Consider the following 15,916-nt stretch of genomic DNA (forward strand, 5'->3'; position numbering starts at 1 on the left):
GAATTTAACACAAAAGGTTTGTTGAATTAGAACTGGACCAGACTCTAGTGATTATTTACCTTAACATGATTGCTAGATTTAGAATTGTAGCTTTGATTAATGTATAAGGAAAGTTTGGATAATTTTAAGATGTCTGTTTAAAAAATTATCCTCATCTTTCAAGTAATTTCTTAGTTCTGGTTTCCTGAATTAGTGATGTAATAGCAGTTCAGGTGAATCTTTATATTTAAGTTTCTGGCTAAGTTGTTTTGGTAGAGGCTCTACCTTCAAGGGACCTTGAATCAAGGAAGATAAGCAGGCAACAGAAACACAACCCAGAACAGGCCAGCTGGAAGATGACACATACTTTTCAGAGAGGGTTCAGTATGTGGAGAAACTTACCTGGGGGGATTTGAAAGGGGCTCTCTGGAGCTAAAATTTCATCTGGCAGAGGTTGGATTAAGGGTATTCCAAGAAGGTACAGAGGCTAGGAAGTACAGAGCACATTTTGGGGAACAGTATATCTGGTTTGATTGTAACATTGTGTACATGTCTGGGAATGATGCCCAAATTGCTTGCTGGCTGGTGAAAACAGAAAGATCACTTGTTTCTATGTTAAAAGGATTTAAAAAAAAATTAACCTGAGTAGTTGCTGATTAAATGGAAAATGTTTATAAATAGTCACATTAGGTATGTTATTTTCTCTCTGTGCCATTTATGTCAAAATCTCTTCAGGATCACAACTTACTTTGTGTGATGTAATCTACCTAGATCAATGACATTCTGAATATCTAAAATTTTTCATTGTTACAGATTATGACGCATGATTATCACAGAAGAAATTCATGTCTATAGCTTTTAAGGACTTGATTACATCATTTCCAAGCCTGATAGTTTTGGAATCACCATTAGAGCTTAAGACACCTCTGCCTTCACTTCAACCACCTGTCTTCATACCTCAAAGAAGTGCTGAGTTTTAACACTCCTTTGTCCTTGAATTATTTAAGACATCCCACAAATACATTTCTCACCAGTATAGAAGGTAAGTGAATATTCATGCCCAATGCAGCATTAAGACACCTTGCTTTTCTGAACACTGTACCAAGTACACTAAAAGCCTTTTATAATTTATAAGGTGAAGAAGCCAGTAATTGCTTGTAGTAAAAACATTTTTCTATTTTTTCTTTCTATTTTGAATTTGAATAAATTACTTCAAACTGAAATCTGCTATTTTTGCCTTTTTTAAAAATTGATTTTTAGAGAGAGGGAGAGAAACATTGATGTGAGAATGAAACATCGATCAGCTGCCTCTTGCAGGCCCCCTACCAGGGATTGAGTCTGCAACGTGGGCATGTACCCTAACTGGAATCCAACTGAGCCAGGGCCTATTACTGCTTTTTAATGATCCATCTTGTATAGCCCATTAGTCAGTTCACAAGAAAAGGTGAAGTGGAAACTTTAAAAGAACCTAAGTTTCTATCATGTATTCCTATAAGTGATTTAGGATATATGAAACCTGCATAGAGAACAGAATTTAAATTTATCTTACATATCAGTTTTTCTCATTTGTGGGTAAAGGAATAACAGTTTAAAACCTACACATGAGGACCAACTCACAGCTATCCAAGCTTTTCGTTTGCTTGTGGGATGGGTTTGGATAAGGCTGGGTTTACATTTCTTTTCCCTTCACAATGACTGTGTTAATAGACATGGAAATGGCCAAAATTGCTGAGATACACAGTACTGTGTGAATCCTTAAAAAGATGACCAAAGCGTAGGAGTACAAAGACCTGGACATTCAGTGCCAGTGTTGTTTCAGTAATGCTTTTGTATGATAAAATTTTTGTTGTTGATAGGATGGAATTTGAAAATAAAAATAATTGTGTTACTCTTTAAAATATAAAAATCACCGTTCACAAGTAAAATAACCATTTCTTTTTGTCCTTCAGGCAAATTTATAAGGAAAAATGATTCCCAATGGATATTTAATGTTTGAAGATGAAAATTTCATTGAGTCTTCTGTTGCCAAATTAAATGCCCTGAGGAAAAGTGGCCAGTTCTGTGATGTTCGACTTCAGGTAGTTAAAACTTAATTGGGAACTTACAGAATTGGTATTTTTTACTAAAAGCCGAAAGATCTTGGATTTACTTACTTCCTCATTCATAGGAAGCATTTAATGAAATAACTTTTAAAAAGAATGATTAGCTAGAGAAATTTGTAGTCGACAGTGTTTCTGACTTTAATTCCTCATAATTTTAGGTCTGCGGCCATGAGATGTTAGCACACAGAGCAGTCCTGGCTTGCTGCAGTCCATATTTATTTGAAATCTTCAATAGTGACAGTGATCCTCATAGAGTTTCTCATGTTAAGTTCGATGATCTCAATCCAGAAGCTGTTGAAGTCTTGTTGAATTATGCCTACACTGCACAGTAAGTTTTTTGAAGTCATTCATATAATCAGAAATGTCATCAGGAAAATCCACGTTTCTCTAGATCAGGGGTGGGGAACGTCCGGCCTGCGGGCTGTACAAGGCCCACAAAATCATTTGGTCTGGCCCTGCCAAGGCAATAGAGGTGAGTTAATTAAAAGTTTGACCAAATATAGCAGGCTAATTTTTAAGTTGATAATTTTGTATGGCCCACAAATGATGTTATAAACATCCAAATGGCCCTTGGCAGAAAAAAGGTTTCCCACCCCTGCTCTAGGTTTAAATTATGAATCTGTTTTAAGGCCTTGGTATGTGAAATGATAAAGACCTTTTTTTTTTTTTTAATAGGTTGAAAGCTGATAAGGAATTAGTAAAAGATGTTTATTCTGCAGCCAAAAAGCTGAAGATGGACCGAGTAAAGCAGGTAGAGTACCAGAAGTAACCCACAAAGACTACTGTTGTCAGGGAGTCTTATTATTTAGAATCCATATCTTGTTATTTGTTAGTCTCACGAACTTAAGAGTCTTCTTTTTCCTCTAGAGAACTGAATATGCTATTTTAACTCCAGGTGTAGTAATGTAGCAAGGTCACACCTCCTCTCGGATAATATGGGCTAAAATCTTGTTTTTCCAACAGTCTTCTCTGGCAGAGTGTCTGTTAGTCCCTGATAGCATGAATTAAAATATTGTTTTTCTTAAATTATTCACATAACCTTAATTCTTTGCTCATTTCTTTTTAAAAAAAAATATCGGGATGATGGTCTAACCAATGGAGTTACCCAGTCAGAGCAATTCTTTGTTCTTTTATTCTTCTTGGTTTTTTAAAAGTATTACTTCTAGAATTTAACACCATTGAGAAGTGCTTAATAATTCATATGAGGAAAGGCATTTAATCCTCTATGGTGGGGGTCAGTAAACTGCAACCCTCCCAACAGCTGCCTGTTTTTGTCCAGTTTCATTTGGAACATAGCTTTCATTTTCATATGATGTATGGCCACTTTTCACCTATAGTGACAGTTGAGTAGCAGTAACAGAGGCAGTAGGCCCACAAGCCTAAAATACCTATCTGACCCTTTAAGAAAGTTTCCTGGCCCCTCCTCTATAGCACTCCTCTGCTTAAGAATCCTTCCCTGGCTTATAGTACATAGCCCTCAGGTTAGCACTAGGTTTTCCCTAAGTAGTTGCTGTTTTTCCAAAAGTATTCCCTAATTATCTTTTGCTCCAGTCAAACTAAATTGCAACATCTACCCTACTTGCTATCTGCATTCTACACCATCATCTGTCCTGAAGAGCCGAGTTCAGATATTGCCTTCATGAAGCCTGATCTCATTATTCTAGTTGAAAATTGTACTTGTCTTAACATTTCATATGCATTATCATAGCATTTCAGTTTAGTACTTTTTTTCCTTACCCAGTTTACACGTTTGTATGGCATTCTTTGCTGTCCATTATTCATATAGTATAAATTGTTTCTTCTCACTGTTAAACTTTTTCTGTTATGGCAGTGATTTTTTTATTCATCTTTATATCTTTACATAATGCTTATTTATTATGAAATGCCTGTTAAATAAAATGTATGAAAATACTAGCACTCTTACTTGTTTTCCAAGGTTTGTGGCGATTACTTACTGTCTAGAATGGATGTTACCAGCTGCATCTCCTACCGGAACTTTGCAAGTTGTATGGGAGACTCCCGTTTGTTGAATAAGGTTGATGCTTATATTCAAGAGCATTTGTTACAAATTTCTGAAGAGGAAGAGTTTCTTAAACTTCCACGGCTAAAGGTAAGGAGTAAAATCTATAAAGAGATATATACTACTTAGCTCCAGGCATGGAATCTTTGTCTATGTTTCAAGAAAGTGAGTGATGGTTATAAAAAAGTCAGTACCTTGAAATGATAGTTGTTTTTCCCAGTGTAATGATTTTCTGCCAGTCAGCTTGTTTACTTTCTTTGTTTTCTTGACTACTTAAATCTAATTCACAAGGTAGGGTAAATGCATGGAATGCAATTGGGCATCTTGACAGCTTTATTATGAAATTGAGAATTAAGCTGAAAATTGGAGGGTGAACACTGATCCATGTGTTACTGTTGTGTGTTTTTTCCAAATGCAGTTGGAGGTAATGCTTGAAGACAATGTTTGCTTGCCCAGCAATGGCAAATTGTATACAAAGGTAATCAACTGGGTGCAGCGTAGCATCTGGGAGAATGGAGACAGTCTGGAAGAGCTGATGGAAGAGGTTAGTTTTAAAGTAAATGGGATTCAACAGTTCTTAAAAATTATTTTGCTATAACATGAAGGATTCCCTTTCACTTTTATTTTATAACCATGACCCTAAAGAATTTAAATTTTGCTATAGGTACCCCTAAGCTGAGAAACAGGGGGGGTGTCCAGGTGAGCTGAATGAACTGTTCAGTTTGGTCTTCTGCTTTTCTTTTTTTTTTTTTTAATTTCTTTGCTTATTATGTGCTATTAACTTTCTTTAAAGTAGCATGTAATTTGCTTTAGAAATGGGAGGTGGTACACTGAAATTTTCTGTAGATTCTTAATTTTTCTTCACAGGTTTTTGCTTTAAAATTGACAAGTAGGTAAAAGCTTCTAATGGTTGTTCCTCCCCGTTGATTTATCTCCCCATAGGTTTATTAACAAAACTAGGATACCCACGACTGAAGAAACAAGAAGAAACCTCAAGTGTATTGACACGTAAAGAAGCAGCAGTCCTGCCCCAGTTCTCCTAAGAAAAATCCGCTGTGGGCAGAGAACGATGATGATTTAATGGTGTTTACTCCTTTACAGGATTCTTATCTTTAAAGCTTTGTGTTTTTCAATGGTGTTGTTCATACGTAGTCACTCAACTTTGGCGTTTAAAAACCACGCAAGGAAAAAAATTAATGGAGAAATATTGGGAATTAAAATAGGCAGATGGAGCAGTGGAGTGACTTTGAGTTTATCCCTCCACTTAAGCCTTTCAGGTTCACTAATGGCTTACCAAATCTGTTAGACCTTTAAAAATACTGTCATCATTATGTTCTGAAAAGGCTAACAGGCGATCTTTAAGTTAATGGTTTCCCACTTTAAAGTCAGATGCATTCGCCATGTATTTGCATCTGTTAAAGGAAGCACTCTACAGCTTGTTTGAATTTTTGAATTTGTTTTTCTTGACATTGCCTATAGGACAGAAATGTGTTTATGCAAATTAGACCACTTATCCTCAGAGGTGTAAACCATATTCAGTATTTTATTGTAAATATGTATACTCTTTAAGACCTTATATATTGTACTAGTGCCTTTTTTCTTAATGCTATATAATAGAAGCTATGAAAAAAAAATGAAGATTTCTTTCATGCCAATCAAGCCAAGGACTCTTCAGCCAGGATTAGAAGATTCTGTACTTTTTTATTTTTAAAATTTTTACACCATGACATGTATTTTCTTTGCTTCGGGATCCTGCCAGAGTAAGATGTCAAGAAGCTCAAGAACACTGGAGGTTACCTTGAGGCGGTTGTGTGATCTGCGGACTAGAGGTGTAGCCATGGAGACAGTAGCCACATGGGTGTTCTGTTGCTGTTTTGCAGGTTCAAACCTTGTACTACTCAGCTGATCACAAGCTGCTTGATGGGAACCTACTAGATGGACAGGCTGAGGTGTTTGGCAGTGATGATGACCACATTCAGTTTGTGCAGGTACACATTGCACATCTGAGGTAACCTCAGGTTGAAATTTGATTAGAGCATTTTATAGTATACTGAAATTTTCCTTTAATAAAGGAAAGTGGAAGAATTTCACTGGTATGACTGGACAGAAACATTTTTGGGAGAAAACAAGCATACCTTTGAGTTACGACCATTTTTGCCACATAAAAAGGAATTCAATTAACAAATTAGGAAACCCCATTTAGAATTTTTCTCAATAGGATTTAAAAAATAGTAAGAAATTGCAAATAAGATTAAGCAATGTAGAAGTTATTTAGTTAGAAAAATAGTTGTTTGCAACAGGAATGACAAATAGACCAAATTTTTTTTAAAAATCTCAGATGTAAACATTTTTAGCTTATGGACAAATAACAGAGGAACTTGCACAAATCTTAAGTGTCACATAATGATGAACACACAAGTTGAAATACTACACGGGTCAAGAAGAGATTTCTAGTGTTCTGGGAGTTTTCCTCTTGCCCCTTCCGTATCACGGCTCTACACTACCCCCAAAGGAAACCACTATCCTCATCCTAACTTCTGAAACAATAGGCTATGTTTGAAGTTTACATACCTATAGTATGTATTCCTCTTTTGGCCTTTAGCTCAACATTGTATTTATGAGGGATAAAGTAGGCAGAGAGGACCCAGTTTAAGGGGTGTTCTCCTTTAATGATTAGAAGACAAATGATAGATTCAGGTGTAACCTGTAAGGTGGTGATGTCAGGTATTCTGTGTTAACGGCTGAATATCTTTATTTTCAGAAAAAGTTTTTGGGTGTGAAGTTAACATTTTCCAAAAGTACTCTTTGAATAAGCAAAGATTGAATGAATGCCTGTGTGGCAGGCCCTGTGTTAGATATGGGGTCATAAAAATGTGTAAGAGACGGTTTCTACTTGTAGGACCTTATAGGAGTAGGTAAAACAATACAGACTTACAAGACTTATCTACTTTAAGGTATAAAGGTGGGGCTTAGTGGAATCAAGAGGAGAGAAACTGGGGAAATTTCACAAAAGAGTCATGGAGGATTAGAAGAGTCTGCATAGCAGATAGAAGTGTGTTAGACAGCAAAGAGTCTCCAAGGATGATACACTTGGAATTGCAGGTCACAAGACGGGATGTAGGTAAATGTCACCTTATGGGGCTTATATTTTGTCATACAAATAGTGGGGAACTTTCAGGGAATTTTAGACAAGGGAATAAAATGATACGAACAGATGTATTTCACAACAGTAGAGGGGTGGGTTAAATTATGGTATTTCTATAGACCAAAGGTCTGTGCATTAATCATGTTTTCAGGCAAATGTTTAACTCTCAGGTGGTAGCCTGTGGATTGTGGGATTCCAGCTGATTTGTGTTTTTTGTAACTTTACAAAATGATTGCATTAAACTTTTATTTTTATAACCAGGTACAGAAGGTAGATTAAAGCTCATGAGACTAATTTGTATAGGCACGAAGGAAAGAGGATGGACTCTAGACATTTATGGTTAGAAAGGTTGAGACTGTCGTTTTTTATGATTGTTCAGATTAGGAAAATTAAGAATTTGAGAGTGAGTGGGATTCTGACACACGACTCCTTAGGAGGTAGTGCCATGAATAGAGATCATGAAGGAAAAAGAATGAAGGGACACACTAGGCTATAGGAATAGGGACAGAAGTTGAGTAGCAGCCATTAGGAAGGTAGCACCGCCAAAATCACATAGTGTGTTAAAGGCTGGTTAACCCAGGAGGAGAAATTTTGAAGAAGGACCAGAGTGTCTGCTGCAGAAGTCATGGAAGAGAAGGTCAGGAATACCTCTCCTACATTAGTTTTAGGAAACCACTTACTAGTAACCTTGAGTGGTTATAATTTCCAGAGTAGTAAGGTTAAGAAACCCGTAGCGTGAGAGGCTGAAAAGGAAACAATCCCCAGAGGCCACCTCTTGGGCAGACAGAGGCGAAGAAAGCATGGGCCAGTGAGTGGGCTGGGTGGTAAAAGTAGATGTGGGAAAGTCTGAAGTTAGGAGGAATTATGTTTAAAATAAATAGAAAGGTGTTAACCAGCATTTCTGTATAAGGTGTGTTGATTCTAGAACACCAGCAGTCTTCATTGTTACTGTGCTTTCTCTCACATTGGTTTTCTCTCTAAACACTAGAACAGTTTTCTCAGTGTGGTAAAAGCTCTTAGTGTGAGCAAGGTCAATTTGTGATATTTTGGATCCCTTCTTCCCGGGTTGGATGGGGTTTTATGTGCCTTATAATTCTAGTACCAGAGGGCAGTCTGTCATAGTAGAAAGAGTGGCTTTATACTTAGAATTCCTTATCTTTATTTTAGTTGTTATTGCCTTAGGCAATACGTTATTTTCTCCAAGTTTCAGTATTTTTATCTATAAAATGGGTAGGTAGTATTACCTTCATTGGAGTAAAAGAGATGATGTGAAAAAGTGTTTAAAAATACCTAGGAATATAATACATGTCCATATGGAATTTAATAACCATTTACATGGTACATTTTGTACCCTTTCTCAAAATAGTCTACGTATGCTGTAACCACACTTGCTGAAAGGGGCAGACCAAACTTCAATGGTTTTTTCACAGCTTTAAGTGGCTCCACAATCTTTTTCTCTATTGTTACATGGTTTTTTGCTTCCACTAGAAATAGCAATTTCCATTAAAAATTTTACCTGCCATGAGACTCTGACCCTGGGGACCAAAATAAGTGGATAGGCAGACTTGGCCAGGCACTGAAGGTGTAAGTGATACCTGTTCTTTTGGCAGCTCCTCTCAGGGTAGTTAGTGTTGACTCTTCCAAGTCTCTGTGATCATGTTGTTTGGAAGTGTCATAGGCTAAAGTAACTGGAAGAAAATCATCAAAGGGAGCTCACACATGAAAACACAGTGTAATTCTCTTACTATCATTTGAAAATTTGCAACTTTGCCCATTTCTCCCTCCTTTAGTGTTCCTGGGTATTCTACTTTAGTGAATGGTTGGCTCTTTTAGTATTATTGTTTCATTTCTGATTACTGTTTTGTTTTGATGTAGTTTTATTTGTCTGGAAAACCGCTCTATAATACCTATAAGGTAGTCCTAAAGAAATATACTATTAAGTGTTTCTTGTATTTACCACTTTTTTTCCTGTAAAATACTCTGAGAGACTGGATGGATATTATTTATGTCTGCTCACTTTTTGCTGGCATTGTGTGAACATACCAGTGCACACGATTTATTTAGGTGTGAGTTTCATGAAGACAGTGGGTTAATGTGTTCTCAGTTAATTCATGCCATTTTAAATTTATAACTTCTTTTAGACTATTCTGTACTTAAGAATAAAGAGTATGTGAGTTTATGTGGGTTATGGGGTGGAGGACTTCCTTTTTTTCCCTCCATTAAGGAATTGATACTTGACCCACAATATATTTCTTAATTGTTTGAATTGAGCTTTTCCTAACCAGGCAATTTGTGTAGTTGTTACTAAATGATGGAAACATACCTGTAATTTGTGCCAGTTGGAAATGTTGGTCTATGCTAAATTTAGGCATGCTATATCTGTCATGCATAGGTGAAGGATACTAAGTGTTTTTTCAGTGTTGTGAAATAGCAACACAGGTACACCAGGTATGGTCTTTGGCTAGGTTTCTGTAGCTGCCTTTTGATTTTGCAGAAAAAGCCACCACGTGAGAATGGCCATAAGCCGATAAGTAGCAGTTCCACTGGATGTCTCCCTTCTCCAAATGCCCCGGTACAAAGCCCTAAGCACGAGTGGAAAATCATTGCTTCAGAAAAGACTTCAAGTAAGTGCATTATACTTAGAATAGTGTCTAAAATGCAGTTATTTTTTTAAGGAGTGGAACCATTTTAGTACTTTCAAATTGAGGAAAAAAGCTCAGAAGCAACTAAGTTTGGAATACAATAGCAGATTGTTCCTGCCTGGAATCTGGAGTCCAATTCAGGATTGCATAGCAGCCAAATGCAATAATAATTGCATCCTAAACATTGACTTTTTGTGCTTTTACAGATAACACTTACTTGTGCCTGGCTGTGCTGGATGGTGTATTCTGTGTCATTTTCCTTCACGGGCGAAACAGCCCACAGAGCTCACCAACAAGTACTCCAAAACTAACTAAAAGTTTAAGCTTTGAGATGCAGCCTGATGAGCTGATAGAAAAGCCCATGTCGCCTATGCATTATGCACGGTCTGGCCTGGGGACAGCGGAGATGAACGGCAAACTCATAGCTGCAGGTAAGAGCAAGGAGGGTGATTTCTTATCGGAAACCTCCAACCAGCCAGACCTTCAGTGGGCATTTTACACTTTGTGACATGCAAACTTTGGAAGAGAGGGTTTAATACGCCTTCTTGCTTGGCACTCCACTTTACCACACTGTAAGACAACAGAGAAATAAGTAAATACTGTTGTATTGTCTAACCTTTGACGTAGTGTCTCTGATTCTTAAAAAACACTATAAAGTGGGTAAATTGTTCTCTCCTAATTTTCAGACCAACACCAAGCCATTTAGTCATAATGATACTTATAAGCCCTTAATTAAGAAACAAACTAGTGGGGCCTTATAAGTTTGTGGATAAAAATTATTTTTCTCGCTGTGCTGATTACTTCTAAGCCATTCTGGACCAGAAACCCTCATCCAGTTTAATACTGTAAATGTCAATCTTTATGGTTCTTTTTTTAGGGGGCTATAACAGAGAAGAATGTCTTCGAACAGTTGAATGCTACGATCCAGATACAGATCATTGGTCCTTCCTTGCTCCCATGAGAACACCAAGAGCCCGATTTCAAATGGCTGTACTCATGGTCAGTGCATTATGTTTCAGGAAGAAGCAACCCTTATTTGGCTTTTCCTCATAACTTGAGAATGGCAGAAATGCTAATCTCTCACTTTTGGTCTAGGGACAGCTTTATGTGGTTGGTGGATCGAATGGCCACTCAGATGATCTGAGTTGTGGAGAGATGTATGATCCAAACACAGATGACTGGATTCCTGTTCCAGAATTGAGAACTAACCGCTGTAATGCAGGTAATAACACTTTTCTCCTAAGACAGTCAGTGTTTAAATGTGACAAATTATCGATGTGTAACCTTATTTTATACTCACATAGGAGTGTGTGCTCTAAATGGGAAATTATACATCCTTGGTGGCTCTGATCCATATGGTCAGAAAGGACTGAAAAATTGTGAAGTTTTTGATCCTGTAACAAAATCATGGACAAGCTGTGCTCCTCTGAACATTCGTAAGTTCGCTTTTCCCCCCTTAAAGTTGTTCTTTTTGTTTTTTCCTAAAAAGGCCTCTGAATCAATAGTACGTGTAGTACACACATTTTTGGGAGATATAATAGTAATTTTGGTTTGACTTGATTTTATAGGTAGACACCAGTCTGCAGTCTGTGAGCTTGGTGGTTATTTGTACATAATTGGAGGTGCAGAGTCTTGGAATTGCCTGAGCACCGTAGAACGTTACAATCCTGAAAATAACACCTGGACTTTAATTGCGCCCATGAATGTGGCTCGACGAGGAGCTGGGGTAGCTGTTCTGGACGGTGAGTATTGGGGTTTGGAGAGGTGAGGAGTAGGAAATGGCAAAAGTTTGTTTTAAAATTCTAAGAGAATGTCAGTGACAACTATATGCTTGTATAATTAATTCAGAAGCTGCCATCTTTTCTGATGCAGTGGGGATTGGTGATTTCTTTTTTAGAAATGCCTTTATCAGAAACTCAGTACTTGATATAAAGTAAATCTATCAGTTTTGATAAGTTCACTGAGTTAAGTTGTAAGTCATTTTCTTTCATAAACCATACTCAAAATGCATCATTTTGAAGTGAAGAGTTTACTTCTTCAGAGCAAGAATTTTAAAGTATTTGATTTGCAAATCATCTAGATCTAGTTTATTTTTCTAATTGTCTACTTGGTACCTAATTGGAAGTAAAACTTCTAGACTGTTTTTAAGAGGTCTTTCCAAGGCATTAAACTTTTAAGTTTTTATACAAACACAGCTTTCTTTTCACATGCAATATATTTACATACAATTATTATAATGAATTTTACATTGTTTTTGGAACAAAAGCAGAATATTAATAAGCTTGTGGCTCAGCTGGTGAAAGTGTGATCTATAGCCTCTATGAGCCTTCTCAATTATTTTACAAGTACAGCAAGCCCTTCAAATAACATTTCTTTATAACATAAATGAGATGCCATAGGAACTTTGTTTATAGCCTATGGTAAAATTACTTTTGTTAAATGTCTTTCACTTAAAGTCCTAGAACCTATTAACAACATTAAGTGAGGACCTAATTGTATATGGGTGCAGGTAGGAATGATGAATTTGAGAATCTGTAATAAAAAAAATTTAAGTAACAGAATTTAATGCTAACATTTTGTTTGAAAATGTTAACTGCTCTGCATGTATATTTGAAAAGTCATAACTCTTAACTTTGTTTCCAAGAATACATTTCTTTACCAAAGGGTTCAGTTTTCTGAAATCTGCTTTTCTATTACTTCTTTTAAATTTTAGTTGTTACACACTAGACTAATACAAAAGTTCCAGTGCACAGAACTATTCTGGTTTGCAACTTACTAGCTGTGTCTTTAGGCAAGTTGTCCAACTTCTTTGTGCCTTGTTTCATCTGTGAAATGGCAATAATAGCAACTACCACATAGAATTGTTGTGAGAATTGCACTTTAGTTAAATGTTACCCTCCCCTTAAATTGCCTAAGTTCCGTGTGCAGGTGGTTTTTATTGGTTTTATTCTATCTGTATCCCCCATCTCTAGAGAGTGCTTGTCACCCTAGTGGGCATCCTATATAGTAAAAGCCTAATATGCTAAGTGTCTAGTCGTCTGTTCACCCAATCAAAGCATAATATGCTACTGATATGCTAAAGTCGCTCCACTCTTTGCTATGACATGCACTGATCACCAGGGGGCAGATGCTCCTACCGGTGGGTTAGCTTGTTGCCAGGGTCCAGCCGAATGGGACTGAGCAAGACAGGCCCGACATGCCCTGGAGCCCTCCTGCAATTCCTCCTCAGCTGGCCAACCTCCGCCATTCCTCCCTACCCCGATCAAGCATCAGTGGAGTGCCTGAGCCTGGCCTGCACCCTCATGCAACCCAGGACCCCTTGGGGGATGTCGGAGAGCTGGTTTTGGCCCGATACCTCAGGCCAGGCCGAGGGACCCCACTGGTTCACAAATTCATGCACTGGGCCTCTAGTGCAATAAATATTTGACAGAATGAAGAGGCATTTCTAAAACTACTGATTTTAGCAGATTTCAACATTCTGTCTTTATCTAGACTTACTTATCTCATTTCTCTTTTAGGAAAACTATTTGTAGGTGGCGGCTTTGATGGTTCTCACGCCATCAGCTGTGTGGAGATGTATGATCCAACTAGAAATGAATGGAAGATGATGGGAAACATGACTTCAGCAAGGAGCAATGCTGGGATTGCAGCTGTAGGGAACACCATTTATGCAGTGGGGGGATTTGATGGCAATGAATTTCTGAATACTGTAGAAGTCTATAACCTTGAGTCAAATGAATGGAGCCCCTATACAAAGATTTTTCAGTTTTAACAAATTTAAGATTCTTTCAAACTAACAGGCTTAGTGATGTAATTGTGTTTAGTAGAGGTACATTTGTGAATAAGGAGGGTGGGTGGGTCTAGAGGTTGCTCACAGCAACACAAAGCTTTTGCATATTGCATATTATTAAACATGCTGTACATACTCTTTGTGTTATTGGGAAAGGAATGCAAAGTTGAAGATCTGTTTTGTGTATTTTTAGGGCTACTTTGGTTATTTTACTTTTTGGAACTTGTTACTGTAAAAGAATAAACCAAGAATTGATTGGGCACATCATTTCAAGAAGTCCCCTCACCCCCACATTTGTTTTGCCAATTTGCACATTAAATGGCTTTCCTCAAATGTGTACTAGGGCAAGAGGGGGTGGAGTATTAAGATCTAGGCATTTGGGTTTTTTAAGGGCCCTTTTTCAATAACTGGAACACTCTATAACAGAAGATACTTATTTAACTAGATGGCAATGACTTTTTCTTATTAAAAGAAAGCTGACATGCCTACCAAGATTTAATCTTGTATGATTGCCTTCTATAACTTTTTATATTCTCAGCAGAGTGCTTTACCTGTTGAAGTAGAATGGTAGACTTAAAGTATGCAGAGGGAGGTGTTTGTTTTACACAGCAGGATGCAAGGTTCGGGGCTTTTGGCTCAGCCACAATAATATTTTTGAGAATGAAGTACCAATGTTTATTTGAATGGAGCTGCTGAACAGTAACATAGCTGTAATTTTTATTTGAAACACTGATTTTAAATATTATTTTTTGAGGGTATTTCATATAGCAAGCCACTTAATATGTAACAGTAAAGAACAGTGACATATTTTATCTTATAATTCCTGTTTTTATCATTAACAAAATCCCAAATGGCAGCCCTTGACTTGTGAGAACAATTAATTTAAATTGTATTGGATTTATGAATGCAGCCTTTATTAGAACTATGTTTTTGTTCAGTTTTTCTATTCATATAGATAAATATTGGTTGGGTGACTTGGTATCTAGTATGTAGTGCTATACATATAACTTACGGTGCCAAAATTAGCACATCCAATTGCCTGCTGCTGATGCAAACTATTAAAGGTACTTTGCAGGAAATCTTTGCACCCTGGGATTAATATGTAAATGTTGTTTGTGTGCTCATTCATTACTGAAAGCCCTGGGGAAACTTATTTTTTCCAATAGCAATGAGCTTAAAGTATTTGGGAAAAAATATTCACCTGTCATCTTACATCTGAAATAAGGACTGATGTAAGGTTTTAAGGTTTCTTCTCACAGAGAGACACAAACACTACATTAAGCTAGTGTTTTCTAAACCAAAAGAGGCACACAGGAATCTAATGAGCCAGCTGGGACAAGATGACTATCCAGTGGTAGTTATTCTGGGTTAGGAAGTAAATGAGGTATTTTCTGCATATTTCACTGGCACTTTGACACCTTCCCTTTATCACACAAAAACCATCAGGAAAGGAAGTCAGTTCACCTAGTGGCTAGTCCTGCCTATATCTATTGTTGGTTGTTCTGAACTAAAACTAGGTTGGCAAATCTGAGCCCAATGTGATAACTTCTTTTTTTAATGACTCTGTATATGTTCTATTTAACACAGGAAAATTAAGTTTAAGCAGCAAAGTCCTTGAAATTCTCAGTTCCTAGGTAACACTTAAATGCAAATAATATGTGAGACTACTTTGGGTTAAAGTTTTCCGCTATTACCATTGATGCCAAATAGGTATTCTGGTGGCTAAAATATGTTTTTCAAGTATGTTTTGAATATAAGAAGCTTCCAATTAAAATTTTTTAACAGTATGGGTTTTGGAGTGATTTAGAAATAATATTGATAATAACCACAGTTGCAGTTCGTTTGTCTTAATGCATAAAATGTACTAGGTCCCTAAAACAGTAGCAAAACTATAAAATACCTGTTTGAATTAACAAAACAATTGGTTATACCTGGTATACCTCAGGCATGATATTTTTGTGTGACACTTGAAGAGTTTTTATTTTTGGCTTGTATGCCATAAAAGCTTTACCATTATTCAACGTGTTTTAGAATTTCTTACATGATCATATTTTTGAGGAGGAGCCCCTGGATTTGGGACCATGATATAGTGCTAAAATCCTTGCTTAATACCTATAATCTCTCTGGGCCTCAGAATTCTTAAAGTTGAAGTAGGCAAAAGAGGAAGTACAATTAGGATATTTTTGCAACTCCAGAGTTATCTTTAGAAAAGTATGAGTCACAGCCCAGCCAGTGTGG

The 15,916-nt window shown here is 37.0% G+C and overlaps 1 protein-coding gene across 1 annotated transcript; it reads left to right on the forward strand.

Moving 5' to 3' along the window:
• Positions 1 to 792: 792 nt before the first annotated feature.
• Positions 793 to 15,596, forward strand: IVNS1ABP (influenza virus NS1A binding protein). Its single transcript, XM_006772946.2, has 14 exons — positions 793 to 1,021; positions 1,929 to 2,057; positions 2,240 to 2,409; positions 2,757 to 2,832; positions 4,018 to 4,191; positions 4,520 to 4,645; positions 5,982 to 6,089; positions 9,741 to 9,870; positions 10,095 to 10,319; positions 10,766 to 10,887; positions 10,984 to 11,110; positions 11,193 to 11,324; positions 11,457 to 11,630; positions 13,407 to 15,596. The coding sequence occupies exons 2-14, from the start codon at positions 1,947 to 1,949 to the stop codon at positions 13,658 to 13,660; spliced, it is 1,929 nt and encodes a 642-aa protein (XP_006773009.1). The 5' UTR covers positions 793 to 1,021; positions 1,929 to 1,946; the 3' UTR covers positions 13,661 to 15,596.
• The last annotated feature ends 320 nt before the right edge of the window (positions 15,597 to 15,916 follow it).

The sequence above is a fragment of the Myotis davidii genome, unplaced genomic scaffold (assembly GCF_000327345.1).
Source record: "Myotis davidii unplaced genomic scaffold, ASM32734v1 scaffold362, whole genome shotgun sequence".
In the NCBI taxonomy this organism is placed as follows: domain Eukaryota; kingdom Metazoa; phylum Chordata; class Mammalia; order Chiroptera; family Vespertilionidae; genus Myotis; species Myotis davidii.